This window comes from Pygocentrus nattereri, chromosome 21 (assembly GCF_015220715.1).
Source record: "Pygocentrus nattereri isolate fPygNat1 chromosome 21, fPygNat1.pri, whole genome shotgun sequence".
In the NCBI taxonomy this organism is placed as follows: Eukaryota; Metazoa; Chordata; class Actinopteri; order Characiformes; family Serrasalmidae; genus Pygocentrus; species Pygocentrus nattereri.
This window is the reverse complement of record NC_051231.1, coordinates 16200093-16220923: the sequence shown is the minus strand read 5'-3', so window position 1 is coordinate 16220923 and position 20831 is coordinate 16200093. Positions and strand designations below refer to the sequence as shown.

The window sequence follows — 20831 nt, the reverse complement described above, 5'->3', positions numbered from 1 at the left end:
CTCAGTTTTCCAAAAAATAAGCAAAAATTAATTGTCAGACAGCCAGATTGAAATTGTTGAGTCTCAACTTATCATCTTCTTCAGTTCTCTTCAGTTGTATCTTTATACAATGCCAGTAGTGCAGCATAATCAGCATAAAGGAAGGGGTCATACATGCTACCTTAAAATCATTGTAATAGTTACAAACATAATGGCCCTAGTGCACAACTTTGAGGAACTCTACATGCAGTAGCTTTAGGGCTTGAGAATGTCTCATTTATGTCTACTTTTTGAGATATTTTGATAAAGTAGGATATAACCATAAGATTGACCCATTTAAATGCCATCTCTTTAAATCCTAACACCATTAGTTTACACACCAAAATACCACGATCTGTGATATTAGAAGCCTTTTAGAGATCCAACTTTGGTCTTTCTGATCAAATGGCCTGTGAGTAAACGTACAAAGAAGGGGTCTCTTTTAAACTGGCAATTCAGTGACATTTCATGGTAGATGTCAAGTCATTTGTAATAATTCCTAAATAATAAGTCCTAATATGAATAACTAAATAAGCAGAAGCTTAAATATGAATATGAAAAGAATCTCATTCAAGCCATTTGTAAACATTTGTTGTCATCACTGAACCTTTATATTTCCTCTTTAAGACAACCTCTTGTAACACCACCCTAAAGCTACTTTTATTATAATTCCATTCTTCTTCATTATTTCATATTTTAATTTAGTTTCTTCTAATATTTTACAGCTGTGCTGAGGAAACCAATTTTCCTGCTTTTGTTTTTTTTATTTATTTTTTTCTCAGCTTGATTTGTAGAATGAGCAAGCATTGAAGTAGTAATTGGGAAGTAAGCCCTCTAATTTGTAAAAATCGATTTTCATTCTTTAGAAGAAGACAATTTGGCTCCCTCATTTGAAATGAAAAGGCTCCTGGCTCTTGTTCAAAGCAGCAAAGTGATAGGTGTTGTTTATCAAATGAAGGATTTAAGGGCTCGTAAAAAGGGAGCATGCAAAAACGCATGTTGAGGGGCCCCCGTTGCTGAATTGCATTTGGAAATAAAACAAACCATTAAAACACTCCAGCACTTCTAGTCAGAGTGATGTAGACTGTGGAAAGTTAGTTTGAGGTAATTGACTCTATGTTAGTGTGTGGGAGTCCATTTGTCACTGTTAAAGCTGTGGCTGGGATAGTGCCATTTCTGCTGCTGTTCACACACACACACACACACACACACACACACACACACACACACACACACACACACACACACACACACACACACACACACCCACACCCACAAACACACACACATTGCAGTCCCCTTTGAGATGGCATTTGCCATCAGCCTCAGCACACACTGAGCTTTTTAATCATTTTGGATTGCTGTCATTTCTTGCATTTGGAACACAGTGTTTTGGTACATTGAAATCTCATTAGAGTATAAAGGTTGCTTTGGTCATTCTTTAAACACTTTTCTTTGTGCTTATACTTCTTGCATGCAATAATTATAGCAAATTAATGCTGGTTGTCTAACTATATTAATGATGCTTTTAATGTCCTTTGGAACAAATATGTTGTCTGCTCCACAAATGCATTTTTTCACTTTTTATACGGTTGCTAGGTGAGACATTGAAAAAAAGACACTCAACCTAATGAGAAAGAGGGATCTTTGTTTAGAAATGCTGCATAATATCGGGTTTCAAGTTTAAAATAATATGCTACCAAGCTAGATTGTGATTTTGCAGATAATCGAAAATGATAAACTGATTAAATGAAAACTGATTCTTGAGACTTCTAAGTTTGTGTTTCTTTCAGTGTTTTTTTTCCCAGTTTCAAAGTCCAGTGAGAAAAACACTGACTGCATGTTACAATTAATGAGTATACGCATCATGTATTTCATTGTATATACAGTCAATGGTTCCAGCTCCTGAGCGACTGTGGCATTTGTTCATACAGCTTGTGGATTCTTGTTACAGTGAAGGCTCTTAAGAGGTGCTTTCTACTTTGCTGTTGCTTTTGTCAGCTTGCTACACATTGATTCATCTGTATTATGTTGAAGGTGCCAAAAGCACTTTTTAAAGACATTTAAAAGCTATATTTCAAAGTGAGGTCTGTGCTTGTGGATTACATCATAGCAGCATACAGTGTGCCAGCAACTGGGCCCCAGCCTGCACTGTTATAGGTTGTTCAAAGGGTCAAGCACACATTTGAAGAAATGCACAATGTTGCATAGAAATCAGTGATACATTGGGAATTTTGGCAAACACACACACACACATACACCTGCACCCACCCCTTCTGTCTTACTTGTTTTGATCCTACAGCTGCTGCGTGTTCATATGTGGGGGACAAGGCAAAATCTGCCTCATTTGAAAGCTCAATTGTTTTTTTTTTATAAGCATTTTTCATAACCATCTGTTTTGTAGATGAGCTTCTAGAGACCCAAAATGAGTTGAGAGAATTGGAAATGTTTCTTGCTTTAGTGCTCAATCGACCACGCAACCATTTAACTTTGAATAACAATGTCCAGGCAAATCTCGTACAGAAATGCAGGGAAGTGCATTTCATGGTATGCCATGAAACAGTGATGCCACTTGGACACCAGTTTCTGAAAAGCAAGGCACCCGGGGTTCATTTGAAATACTTTGAGATGAATAATTCTGTGAAAAGTTTCAGTCAGGTTCATGGGGGAGGGGAGCTTGAGCCCCTGTCCTTTGGCCCTCACACTGTACAAGTGCCCTCTTGGTCAGCATATATAATAATTCTATTCTTAAAAACATGGGAACAGAGGTTGCTTGTCAGCTTGGGCTGTAACAGCTTCATTACTCTTGATGCTCTGTGATGTTCTGCTGGGAAACTCTGGGTCTGGGCATCTGGCTGTGGACATCAATTGGACGCATACTTTCTATGTAAACGTTGTTGTTGACCAGGTACATCCCTTTACGGCAGAAGTATTAGGATAATGTGTCCTGCTACAGTGCCCACACTGTTCAGAAATGGTTTGAGGAACATAATGAAGAGTTCAAGGTGTTGCCCTGGCTTCCAAATTCCCCAGATGTCCAATCAAGAATCTGTAGGACGTGCTTAATCAAAATGTCCAATCCATGGTATCCCCACTTTGCAACCTACATGCCTTAAAGGATCTGCTGCTGTCTTGGTGCCAGATACCACAGGGCACCTTCAAAGTTCTTGTAGAGTACATGCCTTTGGCAGGTTGGAATCATTTTGGTGGCACATGGAGGACAAACAACATGATATGTGGTCATGATGTTTTGGCTCTTTGGTGTATAAGATATGACCAGATGGCCATCCTATGCTTAGGGCATTGGTTTTATATTTGTGGAACAGGTTATGCAGTGTAGCTCCAAAAGGCTGGCATTTTCTATCAGAATGTTGTGCTGAACAAGACCTGTCAGGCTGCTGTGGAATTGCATTAGACACTGAAATAATTGAACACAGTGCTAACCATTTTCAGCCAAGCTGCGTTCTGTAGTTTCCAGAAATCTGCTTTTGTAGTGGGCCACTTATTTATCATGCACTAGCAAGTGACCAACAGTGATGTTTGTTGTAAAGGAAAGATGTCCTCAATGTGCTGGAAGAGAAGCCATCCTTGTATTGTTTTAAATCATTACTTAAGCCCTCCTGCGTGCATAGGCTCATAAAAACAGCTCCCATTGAATATATATGAGCGACCAAACTCATTCTTATGCACCCTTGAACAAATAAACAAATCAAAACAGCAGCGATACCGAAAAGAAAAGCATCAATCATGCTGTGTGGCTCTGAAAGCTAAACAGGAAAGCTGAGAGGGCTCATTTATTTATTTGTTTTTTTCCATCGCCCTCAAGTGTGTTTTTCTGGCCTTAATGCTACACATGCACTCATTTCAGCTGCACTCTCTCTCTCTGTCTCATGAGACACACCGCTAATGAGTGTTTCCACTGCAATTTGTAGGTCAGGCTTCGGGAAATCCATTATGACTTTCAGTTGTTAGACACGACTCCTCAGTTATCATCTCTATCTCTTTTGTTGGTTTGTTGCTATCCTCTTTCTTTTAGTAGCACAGTGAAATGTATTCTTTCAATAGCCAAGAGCCGCTGGAAGGTCCAGAGTTATGTTGTTCACTCCTGTACCTTAACCCTTTAAGTTGTTGATCATCTTTGTTTGGTTTTCTGCAGTGTTTAATTCCAACCTGTATCCAACCCTCACTGTTCCTAAACTAATGCGTCTGATCTAGCCAATCAAAGACTGAATTGTCTGAGGTGAATTACTTGTGGCAGGTGTGGCAGATTGTGATTCAAACTACACTCCAAAGAAAGGTAGATCACCAGGACCAGGGTTGGTGGCCACTGCATTAAGGACTAAGCCTAGAATGTAGATATGTTTTTGTTTTTAACTATAAAGTAGTGATACAATACAATATTTGTAAACATTTTATATCATCTGATTCAGCATAAACTCAGTTTTTCAATAATATCAGTTAACAAACAAAAATATTACATGTTAAAGGTGGAAAGATTTGCCATTTTTAAAATTTTTACTGAAAAAACAGCAGCAAAAACAGATTTGAATAATCTGAAATTGAAGTCTCTGCTTGAAGCTTTGCGTTTGTGCAGGTCTGGGACCATCTGGCTCAGTTTTGTCAGTAGGCTAAATCCCTGGTTTAATTGGATCTGCTGGAAGGTGTATTTTATCCTCTAATTTACTACCAGGTAATGACTAAACAAAACAACAAACGTGTTGAAAATGAAAGGCTGATGAACTTCAATATGCATACACTGAACAAAGGAACATGGAGTACAAATGACTGCAGGTTTAGCGTAGATCTTTCCAAGATTTCATAGGGAAATACAACACAGTGCATACATGTGACATTGTCAGAAAGCAATATTTCTCCATTTATACGTGGGAGCTTGAAGATTTTTTGATATCTCAAATCATTCTCAAGCTATTTAAGTATAAACTTAATGTGTTAAGAATAACTCCATAAGCCAGTTAGCCTTTTTCCTGTACCCTTTTATGTCCAACAAAGAAATACATATATATATATATATATATAATTGTAATTCATTCTAATTACTAAATTACTAAAGCATTCAATTGCACACACACAAAGCTTATATAATCTTCAATGAAAAGCACTGGCAACAGAATGGGATGCTCTTGATCAGCCACACTTGAGCTTAAGGTCACCATGGCCAAAACCAAGCATAAAGACCCCCTCTTTGGAGTGGGAGTAGTTGTATTGATGTTTATGATGCAGAACTAATAATCTGACATCAGGAGCTAACCCCACTAATGATCTTGTGGCTGAATACAGTCAGTTCTTTACAGCAATGTTCCAATATCTAGTAATAAATAAAAAGTATCTTTGCTGGTTCTGCTTGATTTTAGTCCTCCTGGTGATACTACTGCATTCATAGATATTGCTTCTCATGCTTTTCCTTTTTTTCTATCTTATACTGATGGTCAAACCTTATTCTTTGCTGTTATTGTTTGCTATCCGGTGTTGACCAGAGGAGGATGGGATCCCTTTTTGAGGCTTGGTTTCTCTCAAGGTTTCTAACTCTCACTCTTAGGGAGTTTTTCCTTGCCACAGTCGCCATTAGCGAAACTCATGGGGGCTTGGACCAAATTTTTTTCTACAAAGCTGCTTTGTGACAATACCTGTTGTAAACAGCACTATATAAATAAACTTTGGCTTTGACTTGACTTGACTACTTCAGTAAAGGGAGGACAAACTCTCTATTAATACCCAGAAGATTCTTTAATTTTTAAAACGATTCTTCACACTCAAACCCAATATGATTTACAGAAATGATTCTTTAAAGAACAATTCATTAAGTTCTCTAGGGAGAAATGGTTCTTTTGTGGCATCTGGTTGAGCCGGATACACTTAAATAATCATTACCTCATTTGAAATCTCACAGTGATTAGTTGAAATAACAAGCATTTCAGTTATTGGCCAAGAAAAGTATTAAACACATCCAAGCTTGTGTTTACAGCACTGAAGAGGCAACAGGACACATGCACAGAGTAACTTTATTTGGAGGCTTCCAATGCTTGAGATGCTGTTGTAACAGACAGGGGTCAACACACAGGCAAGCAGGTATACACAGGGAGGGTGTCAAATCAAAAAACAGTCCACACAAAGCAAGGGTCAAAAACACCAGAGGGAACAGAACAAATATAAACAACAGGAAAAGAGCTTAGAATTGCACAATGAAAGGCCGCGACTTCCCAAGGAGCAAAGCCAAACTTCAAGGTGAATAGAGGAGAGATAAATAGTTTTAAATTAGCCACAAGAGGGTGTAATTATGATTAGATGTAGCCACAGTGTAGCTGAAGCTGATGTGGACTGGGCCAGAATGTAATAATCCATTTAACACAATATGAGGTTCTTCATAGGAGCCCCCCTTTTCCTTCATGCAGCTTCAAAAACTCTGTTTCAAGCAGCTTCATGAAGAGTTACCTGGGGCACATTTCTATTAGAAGCTCCATATGTGCTCACATCACAACTTTGGAAATAAATCTAGAAGCAAATTAGATACTTCCAAGTGAAGCAACTCTCTAAATGTCTTAGCACTATCATTGAGAGACTGTGAATTTGAACCCCCCAACTGTGCCACAGAGTGTTGAGCTGTTCAACGTCATAGTGTTAGCAGCATTTAAAAAGATGTGGCGTATCTAAAAACGCATGTGCGAGCCTCCACCTTCTTGGTTTTTAGCATCATGTGTTTAGAGAAGTGGTAGCTAGCAAATAGGAACTGGCCACAAAGAAATTGTTTAAAAAAAACAGAAGAAAAAAACAAACAAATGAAATGTAATGAAATCCATATCATCTATCAGGTGTGTCCAAACATTTTACTGGTACTCTTCATGCTGTAACACAAAAGAGGTGTACACGGCTGTTCAAAAGCGTGGACGTATGTGTAAAATGTTTCTGTTAAGATGCTAATACTCCATAACTTGATAGATTTCTAATTAGTAGGAATCTGTAAAAAATGAAGAAATGTTAGACATGTTCAGGATGTTGAAACACCCCACAACCATTTTCGTAGGCAAGCTGTAATTCAGACATAGATTGATGCATCACTGTTGCTGCAGCTACAACCCGGCATTTGGATAAAGACCAAGTAAAATAAATAGAATAGCTGCTTAAAAGATTAAAGACATACGGACACTTCAAATAGTCTTCATAAAATGCTGCTAGGGAAAGATTAGCTTGGTTGGTGGACTGAATCTGTTTAACATGCACACATTTCAAGTTCAGAAAATTCCAATGCACGAGATTTTACAAAAACTGAGAACTGCTAAAGCTCTTAAATAATCTATATATGAAGCTGAAGTTGACTTCTTATTCACCGATTTATTATTAGAATTTTCTGTTCCAGCTTAAAGTTTGCCAGCTAATGATCAGCAAAGAAAAGCTATTATAAGCTAATGGAGTTGCTAAATTGTTAAATATGTATATCTGGCTGATGAAATGCTTCTTTCTATACACACTTCTGTACCTTACCTGCCACACTGAGGCGTGCACTTCTAATTGTACTGCACTATTTTTACATACTATTGACCTTTGCTGGATCTGTTGTGGCTTTGTTATCTCATGACAAACCATTACTGTATGTTTGCCAACATATAACATATAACATAGAACAATATGTTGCATTGTTGGCTGTGCTGTAAACCACTTCCCCGAGCAGATGAATGTGATGATTGTGAGTGCATTGAAAGAGTATTCAAAGAGAGCTCTGTCATCATACTTTCATCAATATAATGTTAATTTTGCTTTTGACCATTAAACATCAAGCAATGTAGGTAGGTCTGTCTGTCTGCCCTGTGATGGACTGCCGACCTGTCCAGAGTGTGTCGTGCCCTCCGCCCAATGGCCGCTGGTATAGGCTCAAGTGCCCCTCTGTTTGTTGGTCTCTTCTCACTGTTGCCAAACACGTAGATCATCATCATTATCATTGTTGACTGCTAGTCCAGATAAGGGTCGCGGTAGCAATTAAGAGAGCAGAGAATCCCAGATGGCCTGTCCTCCGCAACTTCCTCCAGCTCATTCCCGGGGACCAGGAGTAGGGGTTCTACTCTGAATTCCTCCCGGATGACCGAGCTTCTCACTCTATCAAATAGCGTGTAGCCTGCCACCCGACAAAGAAAGCTCATTTCTGGTTGGCAAACTCCCATGCCCCCTCAACAATCTGTGAGAGGGTGAAAAGCTGGTCCATAGTTGCACAGCTGCTGTGAAATCCACATTGTTCCTCCTCAATCTGAGGTTCAACTATTGGCTGGAGTCTCCTTTCCCGCACCTTTGCATAGACTTTCCAAGGGAGGCTGAGCAGTGTGATACCCTCATAGTTGGCACACATCCTCTGGTCCCCCTTTTTAAAAATTGGGACCACCACAAAGGTCGGCTGAGGTACTATTCCCGAGGGTCCATGCAATATTGCAGAGACATGTTAGCCACGACAGCCCCACAATATCCAGAGCCTTAAGCATCTCTGGACAAATCTCATCCACCCCCGGTGCCTTGCCACTGAGGAGCTTACCAACTACCTCAGTGACCTCCACCAGGAAAATGGAACTTGACACCCCAGGAGCCTCTGGCCCTGACTCTCATGAGGGAGGCTCATCTCCTGGATTAATGCGTTCTTCAAAGTGCTCCTTCCACCAACCAGCAATATCCTCAATATCCTCAATATCCTGGAGTTTCTCCACTCTTGCTGAATACAGCTTGGGTGCAGCCACCCTGACCGCTCCTGAGTCATCGGACAGTTGTCCAGAACTTCTTTGAGGCTGAATGAAAATCTTTTTTCCATGGCCTCCCATGCCCTGGATTTTGCTTCTGCCACCATTGCAGCTGCCACCTTTTTAGCCTGTCAGTACCTATCTGCTGAATCGGGACTCCTTCGGGCCAACCAGTCCCTAAAGGCCTCTTTCTTCACCTTGACGGCCTCCTTCACCACCAGTCTTGGGTTACTGCCCCAACAGGCACCCACAAGCTTTTGGCCACAGCTACGTCTGGCAGCTTCCACAATGAAGGTTTTGAAAAGGGTCCATTCAGACTCTGTGTCCCCGACCTCCTCCGGGACATGAGAAAAGCTCTCCCAGAGGTGGGAGTTGAAATCATTCCCAACAGGGGCCTCCAACAGTCGTTCCCAGCACATCCTCACTATTCGCTTGGGCCTACCGGGTCTGACCATTGAAGTCTTCAAAGTCTCCCAGTAAGACTATGGAGTCTGTAGACGGGACCCTTTCCAGAACCCTGCCTACTCACTCCAAGAAGGCAGAATACTCTGACCTGTTGTTTGGTGCATAAGCACAGACAACAGTCAGTTTTCCTCTCTGCGATTTTAATTCGCATAGAGGCGACCCTCTCGTCCACCGGGACAAACTCCAACTGCATGGTCACCAGCCAGGGACTCGTGAGTATCCCCACACCCGCCCAGCACCTCTCACCCTGTGCAACCCCTGAGTAGGAGAGAGACCAACCCCTATCCAGGAGTTTGGTTCCAGAGCCGACACTGTGGGTGGCGGTGAGCCCAACTATATCTAGTTGGTACCTCTCAACCTCCTGCACAAGTTCCGGCTCCTTCCCCCCAGTGAGGTTACATTCCATATACCAAGAGTCAGTTTCTGTCGCAGAGACCTAGGCCACCAAGGGCCTCCCTGCAATCTCCCACTGCCAATATGTCACTGCACCACTCCCCCATGCCTGACCTTGCAGGTGGTGGGCCCATATGGCCTCCCCATGTTGCCTCTTCGGGCTGAGCCCGGCCAGGTTACGTGGGCTGCCCGGCCACCAGGCGCTCACCGTAGAACACTACCCCCCCGGCCTGGCTCCAGGGGTAGGTCCTGGTGACCCTTTCCTGGGCAGGGTACATGATTTTTTTGTATGTCGTGCATGGTGTGGTTTGGATCGTGTTAGTCTGGGTCTTCACTCCAGACCTGTTTGCCGTGGGAGACCCTACCAGGAGCATATTGCTCCCAACGACTTAGCTCTGAAGATCTGAAGCCCTGCTCCAGGAAAGGATCTCTGTTTTAACTTAATTTAATTACAGAAATATTTGCCTCATCTGTTTATTTATGGGCTCCTATACACTATAACTATATACTGTGCTGAGCAAATCAGCTCTGTGAATGAGTGCATTTTTGCCCTCATATAACCTGGCAAGACGGAGGGATAAAGCACCCAGTGGCGACCTGACTCAGAGTTTCCATGCTTTGATACTTATACACACTGCAGTTCACACTTCTAAACAGTAATTATGCTTAATCACATAAAATTCATTTAGCGGATTTACAGCATGTCAGCTGCTCGCAAAAGCCAAGTTTTATTGATAGGCTTTTCCATGCTTCTTTCCAGCGCGTTGATTTTGTCACAGTAATTAGATTCAATGCCTATCGCTTGCACAGAGAGATGAATTATTCAAATTGATATGAGAATGGATGCGAGCTATTACTGAATTCTTGTTGCTTTTTTATGCGGATGTCTCTCGGTATGTTAAAAAGATCACAGTTTGGAGGGTGGGAACTCAAAATTAAATCCAATTCAGTTTCTTTAGCTTATTATAGTTCAGGCAGCTTAAGGCATCACAGGAATACTATTATCGTCATTAAGCATTCAGTGGAAAATCGTGACTGATGACGCACAATTCACAACACACTCAAATCTCATGCTTTTCACTTTCACTTACTTTTTCTGACATCTTTATTCCAAAGTGGCTTCATATACTGCATACACTGTCCACTTTATTAGAAACTCTTTCCTAACTTTAACTCACTAGCCACTTTATTAGAAAGATCTACCTTCTACCTCCATTCATTGGCCACTTTATGAGTTCTACCTACTTTATACATCCACTATATATGTTGTACAATTATAGGCTGTAGTCATCTGTTGTCATGTATAGTTTGCCAACTGTCTGTGGGTCCATTGTCAATTATCCGTTGGTCGGTTTCTGACCGCAGGATCACAGTTGATCAAATACACTGTAAAAATATGTAAATTTATGGCAATAATATACAGCAGTATATTATTACATTATTTTATTGTATTTTAAATAATAAGCAGTTGTTTGTAAATCTTATTGGGAAACTGACAGGTACATTATGCGGGTTTGAGCAGGTCATTTGCCTGTTTCAGTACCAGTTTTACCACACTCATGTCCACTTGGCCTCACCAATGTCATCTTAACAACCATTTATTACTTTATTCAAATAAAATGTAACAGATGAGGCCTTGTAGGAATGAGGGATCGAGTGAACACAAGTGTTATGTTAGCTGCAGAACTTACTCAGAATTCATTGCAATCTGGTGTGTTTCCCTTTTTAAACCCAAAATATGGTGGACAAAGACATTTAGAAGCCATAGAGGTAAAATACTTTATAATGCTTAATATTTCAAAAGTATAACATTGAGTTTGCAGTTTGCTTTAGGTTGCAAAATACTCCTCTTATAGATGACCACTGATGCAACTTTTACTAACTTTTACAACTGTTTAACATTGTTGACATTTCTATCATGATCTTACTATTGTATTTATATAGCTATATTTAGCTAAAATTTGAAACATATTGTTTACTACTGTGCAATATAATTAAATGTGACCTTGAAAGTAGGAATTATAGTTACTGTTATGCTATGTTTCAATCTTTTTGTTACCAACTACTATTGCAGAAATGGTTTAGATTAGTGTTTCTCAACCTGTTCCTCAGGGCTTACTATAAAATATATTCTAAAATGAATAAAATAAGTTCTTGCTTCCATTTTTCTCCTGTTTACCATTTTACAGATACATTTTTTGCTTCTGAAATTGCTCTTTTCCTTTCTTTTCCCTTTCTTTTGCCTCAGATTTTTGACACATTTTCAGAGGGGGTGAGTGTCACCAGCACTCTATTGATAAACTGACTTAGGCCTTCTGACATGACAAAACTCAACATGAACCATCCCCAACATGGTGGAACATGTCATACTGTGAGTGCAGCATTGCACTATCATGCCTGACATTATGACCAATGTTTATCATATTCCTTGTAATTATTAATGTTACACATGTTTAGGTTCCTCTGTAACCTTATGCAAAATATATAACTATTATTTTGGACATTGAAGAATCTTTTTGTTAATGTGGTATGTTAATATTATTTCCTTTGACCCACAGCACCGCAGATTTAATGATTTCCTGCTCCAAAGTTCTGATCTACTGATTAAGTAGAATCTTTCTATGTAAGGAGCTGTTTATTGCTAGAAAGCATGAATGCCCCCAGAGAAAATGTGAGAATCATGACCTGAATAACAACTTTAAAATCAGATTTTACATTTGAGAAGAAAGGTATTTTTTCAGAGTGATAAAAGAATGAAAGTGGAAAAAGGATTGAAATACAGCATGTGTATAGTTTGTTATAGGTTGTAGAAAAAAGAATAAAAATTACTGCTACAACTACTAGTAAAAATAAAGTATAATTAAAAAAGAAATTCTTTATACTAAAAGCAATATTAACATAGCAGCCAGTCTTACTTCAGATTCTAAATCAAATTTTTAGAAGCAAATAAAATTTTGATTTTCTATAAAATTATGTAATGCAAATAAAATTAGAAGTGTCTATTAGATAAAATTTGTATTATTTAAAATGATTTCACTTGCTAAGATATAGTTTTGCACTGTATGTGCATCCAGGGGGCCCAATTTCTGTCTTTGCCAAAATTTTCAGCACAGTGATCTACAATGTGTAACACTGAACATACAACATCAGCAGATTAGACTAACATAAGCTTGTTTTATCCCAGAAATTAAGCCAAAGGGAATGTTTCTGCAATCCATTTTTATACCACTCACCCCTAAGTGGACAAGTAAAAGGTCAAAGAAGGAACATCTATTTCATGATTGTTGATGCAGGTGATGTGTTAAAATTGTTTACCACTTAAAAAACATTTCTTTATTACTTTCAATGATTTTATGAAAGAAAGTTCCAGCCCTCTAAGGACCTCCCTAGGTCCACCTTACTAGCACAGTCGCTAGGATCACCGGAGAATTTTTGAGAATGTCATATAGCATTTGTATGAAAACGTGCATCAAACAGTAAATTCATAGGAGGTGATAAACATTAAACAATATTATCCAGCAGGTTGATTTTGTCACAGTCATAGCCTAATGACTCGACTGACAAGAGAATGCATGTGACACATGCAAATATCTGGTCAGAAGTGGTCCTGTTGTGATCCCTTTACATTGGTAAATGAAACAAAGGAACAGATGGACTACAAACATGCACAGTGCATCTATGTTGTAGGTGTTTCTGAAATGGGCAATGGGTGTAGCTACAAGTTTGTAGTACCCAATGAACTAGAAACTCAGTGCATATGACTTTTGTTTGGTGGTGTTTAACTGAGTTATGTGTGTGTTTTTGACAGAACCGTCAGATCCAGCCCTGTTGGAGAGATGTTGTGAGTCTGGGCAGAATTGGGCCTCTGAACACCAGCACTGCAACCACCTCCCTACTCTGACACACCACAACTCTGTCTGTGGGTAAGGCTCACTTACACTATCAGGTTCTTTTTTGCATATTGTTTTTGTTATAAGAAACATTGTCATTCAAGTTTTAATGGGGGTTAGATTTTTTTTTACCAATTAAAAACACCAAAGATGAGTTGGCGGTGGGGGGTGGGAGGGTCAGAAATAATATTAATAATAATGTGCTATAATGTGGAGAGATACAATATGCATGTATAACTGCCATGTCAAACCACTGATGCAGAACGTACTCACTCTGTTGTCTCTCATTCTGGATGAGCCTTTAATACTTAAATACACATCAGACAGGATATATAATGGTTGAAAACAAATTAGGGGACATTTTGTGTACATTTAAAATACTATATGAGGGCGCCAACATTTCTTATGTTTTAGCAATATACCCTCAAAGTGGCCAGCAGTTGGGTGTGGGAAGTGGTTTGGCTTGCTGTCATGGAAATACAGTATTCACGTAAGCAGTGCATAACTACTGCAGATTTACATATATGTGATATACACATCATAAAACAAGCATAGATTTTGGAAAAAAGTACAGAAAAACTGTAAACTGAGTGTGTATACCCCCCTGAGTGTGTATATACACACACACACACACACACACACACACACAGTGCCAGTAGCGGTGGGAATTTTACTAGCAGCACAGTGGAGAAAAGGAAAAGAACAAATGTAACTAATAATTTGTTGTTTTGTTACATCTGATTAAAAAATTCTGATGCTCACCCCATCTTGTCTAAACATTAACTTCTTTTTATCCTCCAATCACTGCAGAGCAGCCATTCACCTATCTGCATTACCTCAGTCAAGCTTTAGATTTTTTTAGTAGTGAGTTACCGTTTGAATGTACAGTGAACATGAGATTGAAACAGATATTGAAAAGATGGTGTATCTGTAAAAGCGAGATCTGAAACTTCGACAGATTAGATGATGCCCATTTCCAACGTCAAATTGAACGTCAGTTAAAAAAAAAGTTGCTTTGTCATTGTCAGTGGTGATCTGCATCTTATAGGGTAAGATGTAACTGAAAAAATGTTTCATGCCCGGCAGTATGCTTTAGCTAGGATGCTTACGGGGTTGGTTTTTAAGTTTGCTGCTTTTTTTACATCTTTATGTACATTTGAGCTGTCTGCATTTAATTTGTTGTCTTTATTGGGGTAAGAGTAAAGAGTGGACGCCAGCTTTGTATGGAAACTTTGCATTGGTTGTTCAGTTCATGGTAACCTGTTCTTATTAATATATATATATATATATATATATATATATATATATATATATATATATATATATATATATATATATATATTTACCTGTGATCTGCACAACACTGTGGTTAGTATGCTGCCATCATGATACACTGAAGGCCTTGTGTAACCTGCTATGATACTGTAAAACAATAGCTCACCAGCCAAAAGAGGGGCCCATCAAATATTTGTGCCTATAACTTGCTGATCCAGGCCTGATGACGTATGACACTAATATAAATTTCTGATATTTTAAACTTTTTTCATGTTCTTTTCTTTCTCCTATAAAGTTGCCTTTTGAAGATTTTCTCACAAAACAGTTTTTCATTGTGCCATTCATAATGGCTTAAACATAAGGAGGATTAAATTGCTGCATGTTGTGAATATTGTAATTGTCTTATTGATATATATTGATCCACATTAAATGTAATGTAGTAAAGGGGCCCATATAATTGAAATACAATCTGCATATACAAACTAAACTGTAAAAGCAGCTCTCTTTAAATTCACCTTTTTGTGACATAACAAAAAATAATTTGTTGCTGTTGCACAGCAAATAAACAAACGAAAATACCTTGTATCTTCAAAATGGTAACTTTTACAGGATAAAGAAAAAACTTTATTAACTGTGAACAAAGTGGAAGATGGAAAATGGAACATGATATTTTCCAAGTAATTTTAAGCATTTCTATTGGTCTGCTCACTGTGAAATTTTAACACAATATGTAGAGCAGATGAACATTTCTAAACTTCTGTAGCAAAATAAAAATGACAAGAATTGCAAGGTTGTGTTTAGACAGCAGTAATTTAGTTGTTTGCTCAGCCTATGGGAAATTAGTGTTGCCCATTCACATTAATGTTGTAAAGAGTGTCTCAACCTAGACTGTTTTTGAATGAATCACAATACAGCGCTGCCAGTCAGGCAAGAGGCCATTTGTATAAAAAAGGCACAGTGACAAAAACATCTTGTTTAATTCTAAGGAAATAAAGAGGTTGTAAATCGGTCATGTTAAAATTAATTATAGCTGTTTTGTGCATTAAAGCAGCACACAAACAGTATAAGTGGACATCAAGGAGAAAAAGAACAAAAACAAGTAACATATGGCCCCTTTGAGGATTAGCCTGTGCTTTTTAACCAAAATAATTTACTTTTCTTGGCTGATATGAATACCTTGAGTCATAAAAACCCCCAGGAACACTCTTCAAAACTGGAGAATGACTTGCCCATAGCACACAGTGCAAAAACTGTGATTGGTTTGGTGAGGGTTCATTTGCATATTGCATACTATTGATATCAGTGCCTCAATGGCCAGTATTGAATAGTGTTTTGTGCAAAATTAACATTTGGTAATGATACATAATCATTTCCTTTTTATAGTTTTCCTGTTAACGGCAGGCTTCCAGGTACAGTATATAGAATTTTCTGTAGTATACTATAGAACACTAATCAGAATATTGCTAATCAGTGGCTCAATGTGTGTGTGTGTGTTTGTGTGTGTATGTGTGTGTGTGTGTGTGTGTGTGTGTGTGTGTGTGTGTGTGTTAGAGCACTTCAGGAGCAGTGCTGCGCTGGCACTCTGAGAGAGAGCAGATGTTTAACTGGCATGAATGCAGCCAAAGCTGGAGAAGTGTGCGAAGAAAGCAACAGTCCACTTTGTGGAGAGGATACCAAAAAGGCAAGATACAACTGGAGATACAACTGTGATGATGATATACCTATATGTAATAATATTAGTTCCTCTATCTATCTATCTATCTATCTATCTATCTATCTATCTATCTATCTATCTGTCTGTCTGTCTGTCTGTCTGTCTGTCTGTCTGTCTGTCTGTCTATAGATCTCTGGAGAATATCCATGTGTAATAATAACTATATCACCCTTAATTTGTTTAATTTCCAGTCAAAACAGCTTTAAGTACAAGTTATTAATTATTCTGTATGTATTTTGAGGAGATAAAATATAAGATATTTTACTTGCAGAAATATGGGTAAAGTCAATGAAAAATAAGTGAAAAACAGGAATTTCCAAAATGTGGAGTTCAAAAACTGATTAAAAGATATAGAGAAAATTACTCCTAACAGCTTAGCATGACCTGGTGGATCACCAAGATAAACAGATAAGCAGTATTTAAAGCTAAAAGAAATAGGAAAGAATTAAGTGCCACTCTTGCTTCAGATCTGAAAAATCCACTGATGTTTCTGTACATCTTCCACATGAGAAGATAACATTATGGGTCTGAAAGGATGTGTAGTGGTTTAGAAGTTGCTGGTGTTCTCAGAACAGTAAACTGGCCACATCAGAATTTAGACCTCAACATGAATGTGTTTGGGATCTCTTAGATGGTGAGGGGGAGAAAATGCAACTTCTGAGACTGGATTTTGAAGGTGTGGAAAAATGTACCTGTAGATTTGTTTTAAAATTGTGGAAAGAATAGAAAAAAAGATATTATATTTAGTTGCTGAAGCTTGAAAACAGCATACACACACAGACATAAATATTTTTACATATACTCAGACAAATTCCGTATATAACAATCTGTGACCATTTTTTCAACTGCTTGCTTCTCGTTTATCATAACTTTGTGTCGTTTTGCTCAAACTCAGTAGTTTGTTTTCATTTTTCTTTAAAGGGAGCGAATCAAAAGCGAGAAAGTCAATAAATAAAAATGACAGTTGGTTTGGATTATGTTTGTTAGCGGATTCCCAAGTTCCATGATAAATAATAATTTTTCAACTGGCAGCATGATTTCATAGTTTCTCATGAAAACGGGCACAGAATGAATGCACATGTGGATTTGTTTCATTTTATGGAACGGTTATCAATTTATCTCAAAAGTTATCAATGTATACTCAAAGTATACTCTGAAGTTGTAAACAGCTCAATGCTGAAATGGAATGTTATTCTTTGAGCACTGAGCATAATAAAAATACAGTTTTCAGAGGGAAACATATTGGACTGACATTCGTCACTACTTCTATAGGGAAAAGCATTAAAGCAATGTGTGCAAGGGAGGTTAGACCAAGGCCATTTCTAAAGAAACACTGGACGGATGAGTTCTATATGCTCCAGTGGTTTACTGAATAGGTGAATGCTGCCTCATACAGCCAGTGCAATAACCTCACTCCCCCTCCACACACACACTCTCCAGTTCTCAATACAGAGCTTCCTGTAGGTCGGTCTATAGAGCACAACACTGCTTTTTTGGTCATAATAGCAAATCTCTTCTTCATGGTGACCTGTCTGCTCGTTGAACCTCTTCTAAACCCATCTAAATAAAGCAGCGTAATGGTTTGTCATGCTCCAAGGCAGACCTCAATCCTCTTTCTTCCTCAGCCAGGCCGTTGAGAGAGGGGTTGTGCATGTTGTTTGGGACAGGGTGTGACACGCTGCCTGTCAAAAGTCTGGAGACACCTTGCCTTACTTTGGAATGTACATTTATTTCTGGTCACATTTAAATTTAAATTCTCTCTTATTTGAAATAAAAGAGTTTGCTCTCTGCCATGTTAAAGTTAAAAAAAAAACTGTTCACTCTCCAGTCCATCCAGTCCATATATGTATAATAAGGGTATAATAAGACTCAACATAGTTATTAGTGATAGCTAGCTAGCTGTAGGTCTACCAGATTTGTTCTCTAACTTACAATGCTTATTTTATTGCTGTAAATGGAAACAAATCCATGGTTACTGTATTTAAATGTATATGCTTCTATTCTAAAGTTAAATAGTGAAAAACCTGCTCATGGCTCATGTGTTTCAATGTCTAAGACCTTCGCATGGTAATGCATATTGATTATTTTTACACTTTTGGCCCTTATGGAGAAGCAGAAAGAGCTTTTAGGATACAATAACTATTTGTTAAATAAATTCAAGATTAATGCAAAGTGTTATGATATTAAGTGTACATAATATCTAAATTTCCTGCTTTCATGTAAAAGCTGTAGTTATATATAGTTACATATAATTTGTTTTCAAGGTAAAATCTTTTTGTATATTTAATATTTGAGTTGAATAGTCAGTGCATTTCTATCATAATGTTAAGTTAACATTAACATATAGCATAAAACACTAATCATATGATGAATAATGTAGTAAAAGCAATATATACATTTCTACAAAATTAAACTGTTGAAAATCACTGTAAAATGCTAGCTGATAATATATTGAATGTTTCTGGCAGGAATGCTGCAGCTGCTGTGCTTTGGGCCTGCGTCTGCGGCAAGAGGGAAAAGGTTGTGATGTTCATCAGCACCTGAGCTATCCCTGTGGACACATCTTCCTCACCTGCTGTGAGGAAGAAGAGGAGGGGCTTAGCACACCTGTGCTCAGGAGGAAGGAAAAGCCCAAACCCACTTTGCTGCCCAAGAGAGGTTTGAGAGCACACACACATTTACAAACACCTACAGTGACACACCCCATTAGGTCTTTGTTTGTATTGCATTTTTTTGCAGTAGTCTACTAGTTAACTAAATGCTATCTTCAGTTAACTGAAGGCTATCTTCCTTTAATTCATAATGCATCTCATTTATTATGGCCATTTTAAAACAGATCCCTGAAAAAGCTGATGTAATGATATATTTTAAAATAAAAAAAAGGAAATCACATTTAAACCACGGCTGCCTGGACTGAATTCAATTAAATAAAAAAAATATTTTATTTAGAAATATTACAAATATTTTATTCAATTTTTGCCCCAATTTAATTGTAGTCATTAACCACAGCATTTTTAGTTTACTAGAGAATTCAATGTTACAAAAGTACAATATCTTATGCTACAGTATGATACTGTGTGATACAAAAGCCCAGTGATTTCAAATATATATTTTTTTTAAACATTAAATTGGTCATCATTTTCAGGTTTTTAGGTCTTTCCTCACTCAAAGAGATAGGAGTCTGGTCTGGTATGAGTGGAAATGGCCACCATGGCTGCAGAGTGAACAGACTTTTCTGTAAGGACTTTGTTGCAATACAATATGCTACAGTACAATACAGTGCAAGTCAATACATCACAGTTCAATACAGTATGATACAGTGCAATAATATTACAGTATAATATAGTACAATACAATAATGCTACAATATGATAGAGTACAGTACAAATTTTGCTACAGTATGATATAATGCAACACAATATGCTACAGTTTGATACAATACAGTAAAATACAGTACAGTACCATGGACTGCAAGAGTATTTTCATATTTTTATTCATTTTTTACATTTGCTGAACACACACACACATACACACATACTGCATTACATACTAGATCTACTACATTGCCCAAGAAGGGTGTAAGAACACACACACGCACTGCAAGTCCTGCCTGGCAACATTTTCTGACCTTTTATAGTTACGTGCTGTGAATTTGATGTCAAAGATTTTGCAAGGCATATGAAATATTAAATATGAATTATTTTGAATGACATTGCCAGCCCGTAGAGAGGTTTAGCATAAAGATGCAACACATTTAATTTGTTTTTTTTTATTCACAAAATAAGTGAATACATTATTCAAGCCGTGCAGGTGTCTGTTGCTTGCCTTAGAGTTTATTTTTGCATACGAGAACCTTCATTTTCCTTGCATTTGTTTTCAGTAGAGCAAATTTATTTTACATTTTTGAATCAGGGTCATATTTGGAAGCCGCATTGCTTCACAAATTCATGTGGCGGAGGAGTTGAATTGATAGATGGTGGAAAGACAAACGGTCAGAGCTGATTGGTCAGATGTCATGTTACTGTTCAAAACAGTGCGTTAAGATGGCAGCAGGCCGGGCTGAATCAGCGGCAGATGGCACAGCAGCCTGCCTGCCTTTCTCCCCTGCCAAGAAACTTTCCCCATGCCTCTCTGCCTGCAGCCAGCTAATTCCGGTGACATTTTGCAGGGTTTGCATGAAGGCATTGTTCTTCTTTTTGGGCTGATGGATTTTTCCCAGCTATGCTGAAGTGGACCTGTGTATTCAGAAGGGTTTGATGTAAAATGGTGCATTGAAAAAGAACTTATTATATTGAAATGTCTTTACAGTGGTATGCAATGCAAACAGTCTTTATATTTACTATT

General features: G+C 38.2%; 1 protein-coding gene across 2 annotated transcripts in view; it reads left to right on the top strand.

Moving 5' to 3' along the window:
• fbln2 (fibulin 2) overlaps positions 1-20831 on the top strand; it is a 110370-nt gene that overhangs the window by 26697 nt on the left and 62842 nt on the right. For both annotated transcript variants that reach the window (XM_017692824.2, XM_017692823.2), the window contains 3 exons: positions 13417-13531; positions 16325-16454; positions 18956-19145. In XM_017692824.2, coding sequence (XP_017548313.1) covers positions 13417-13531; positions 16325-16454; positions 18956-19145 — 435 coding nt within the window. The remainder of the gene's footprint in view (positions 1-13416; positions 13532-16324; positions 16455-18955; positions 19146-20831) is intronic.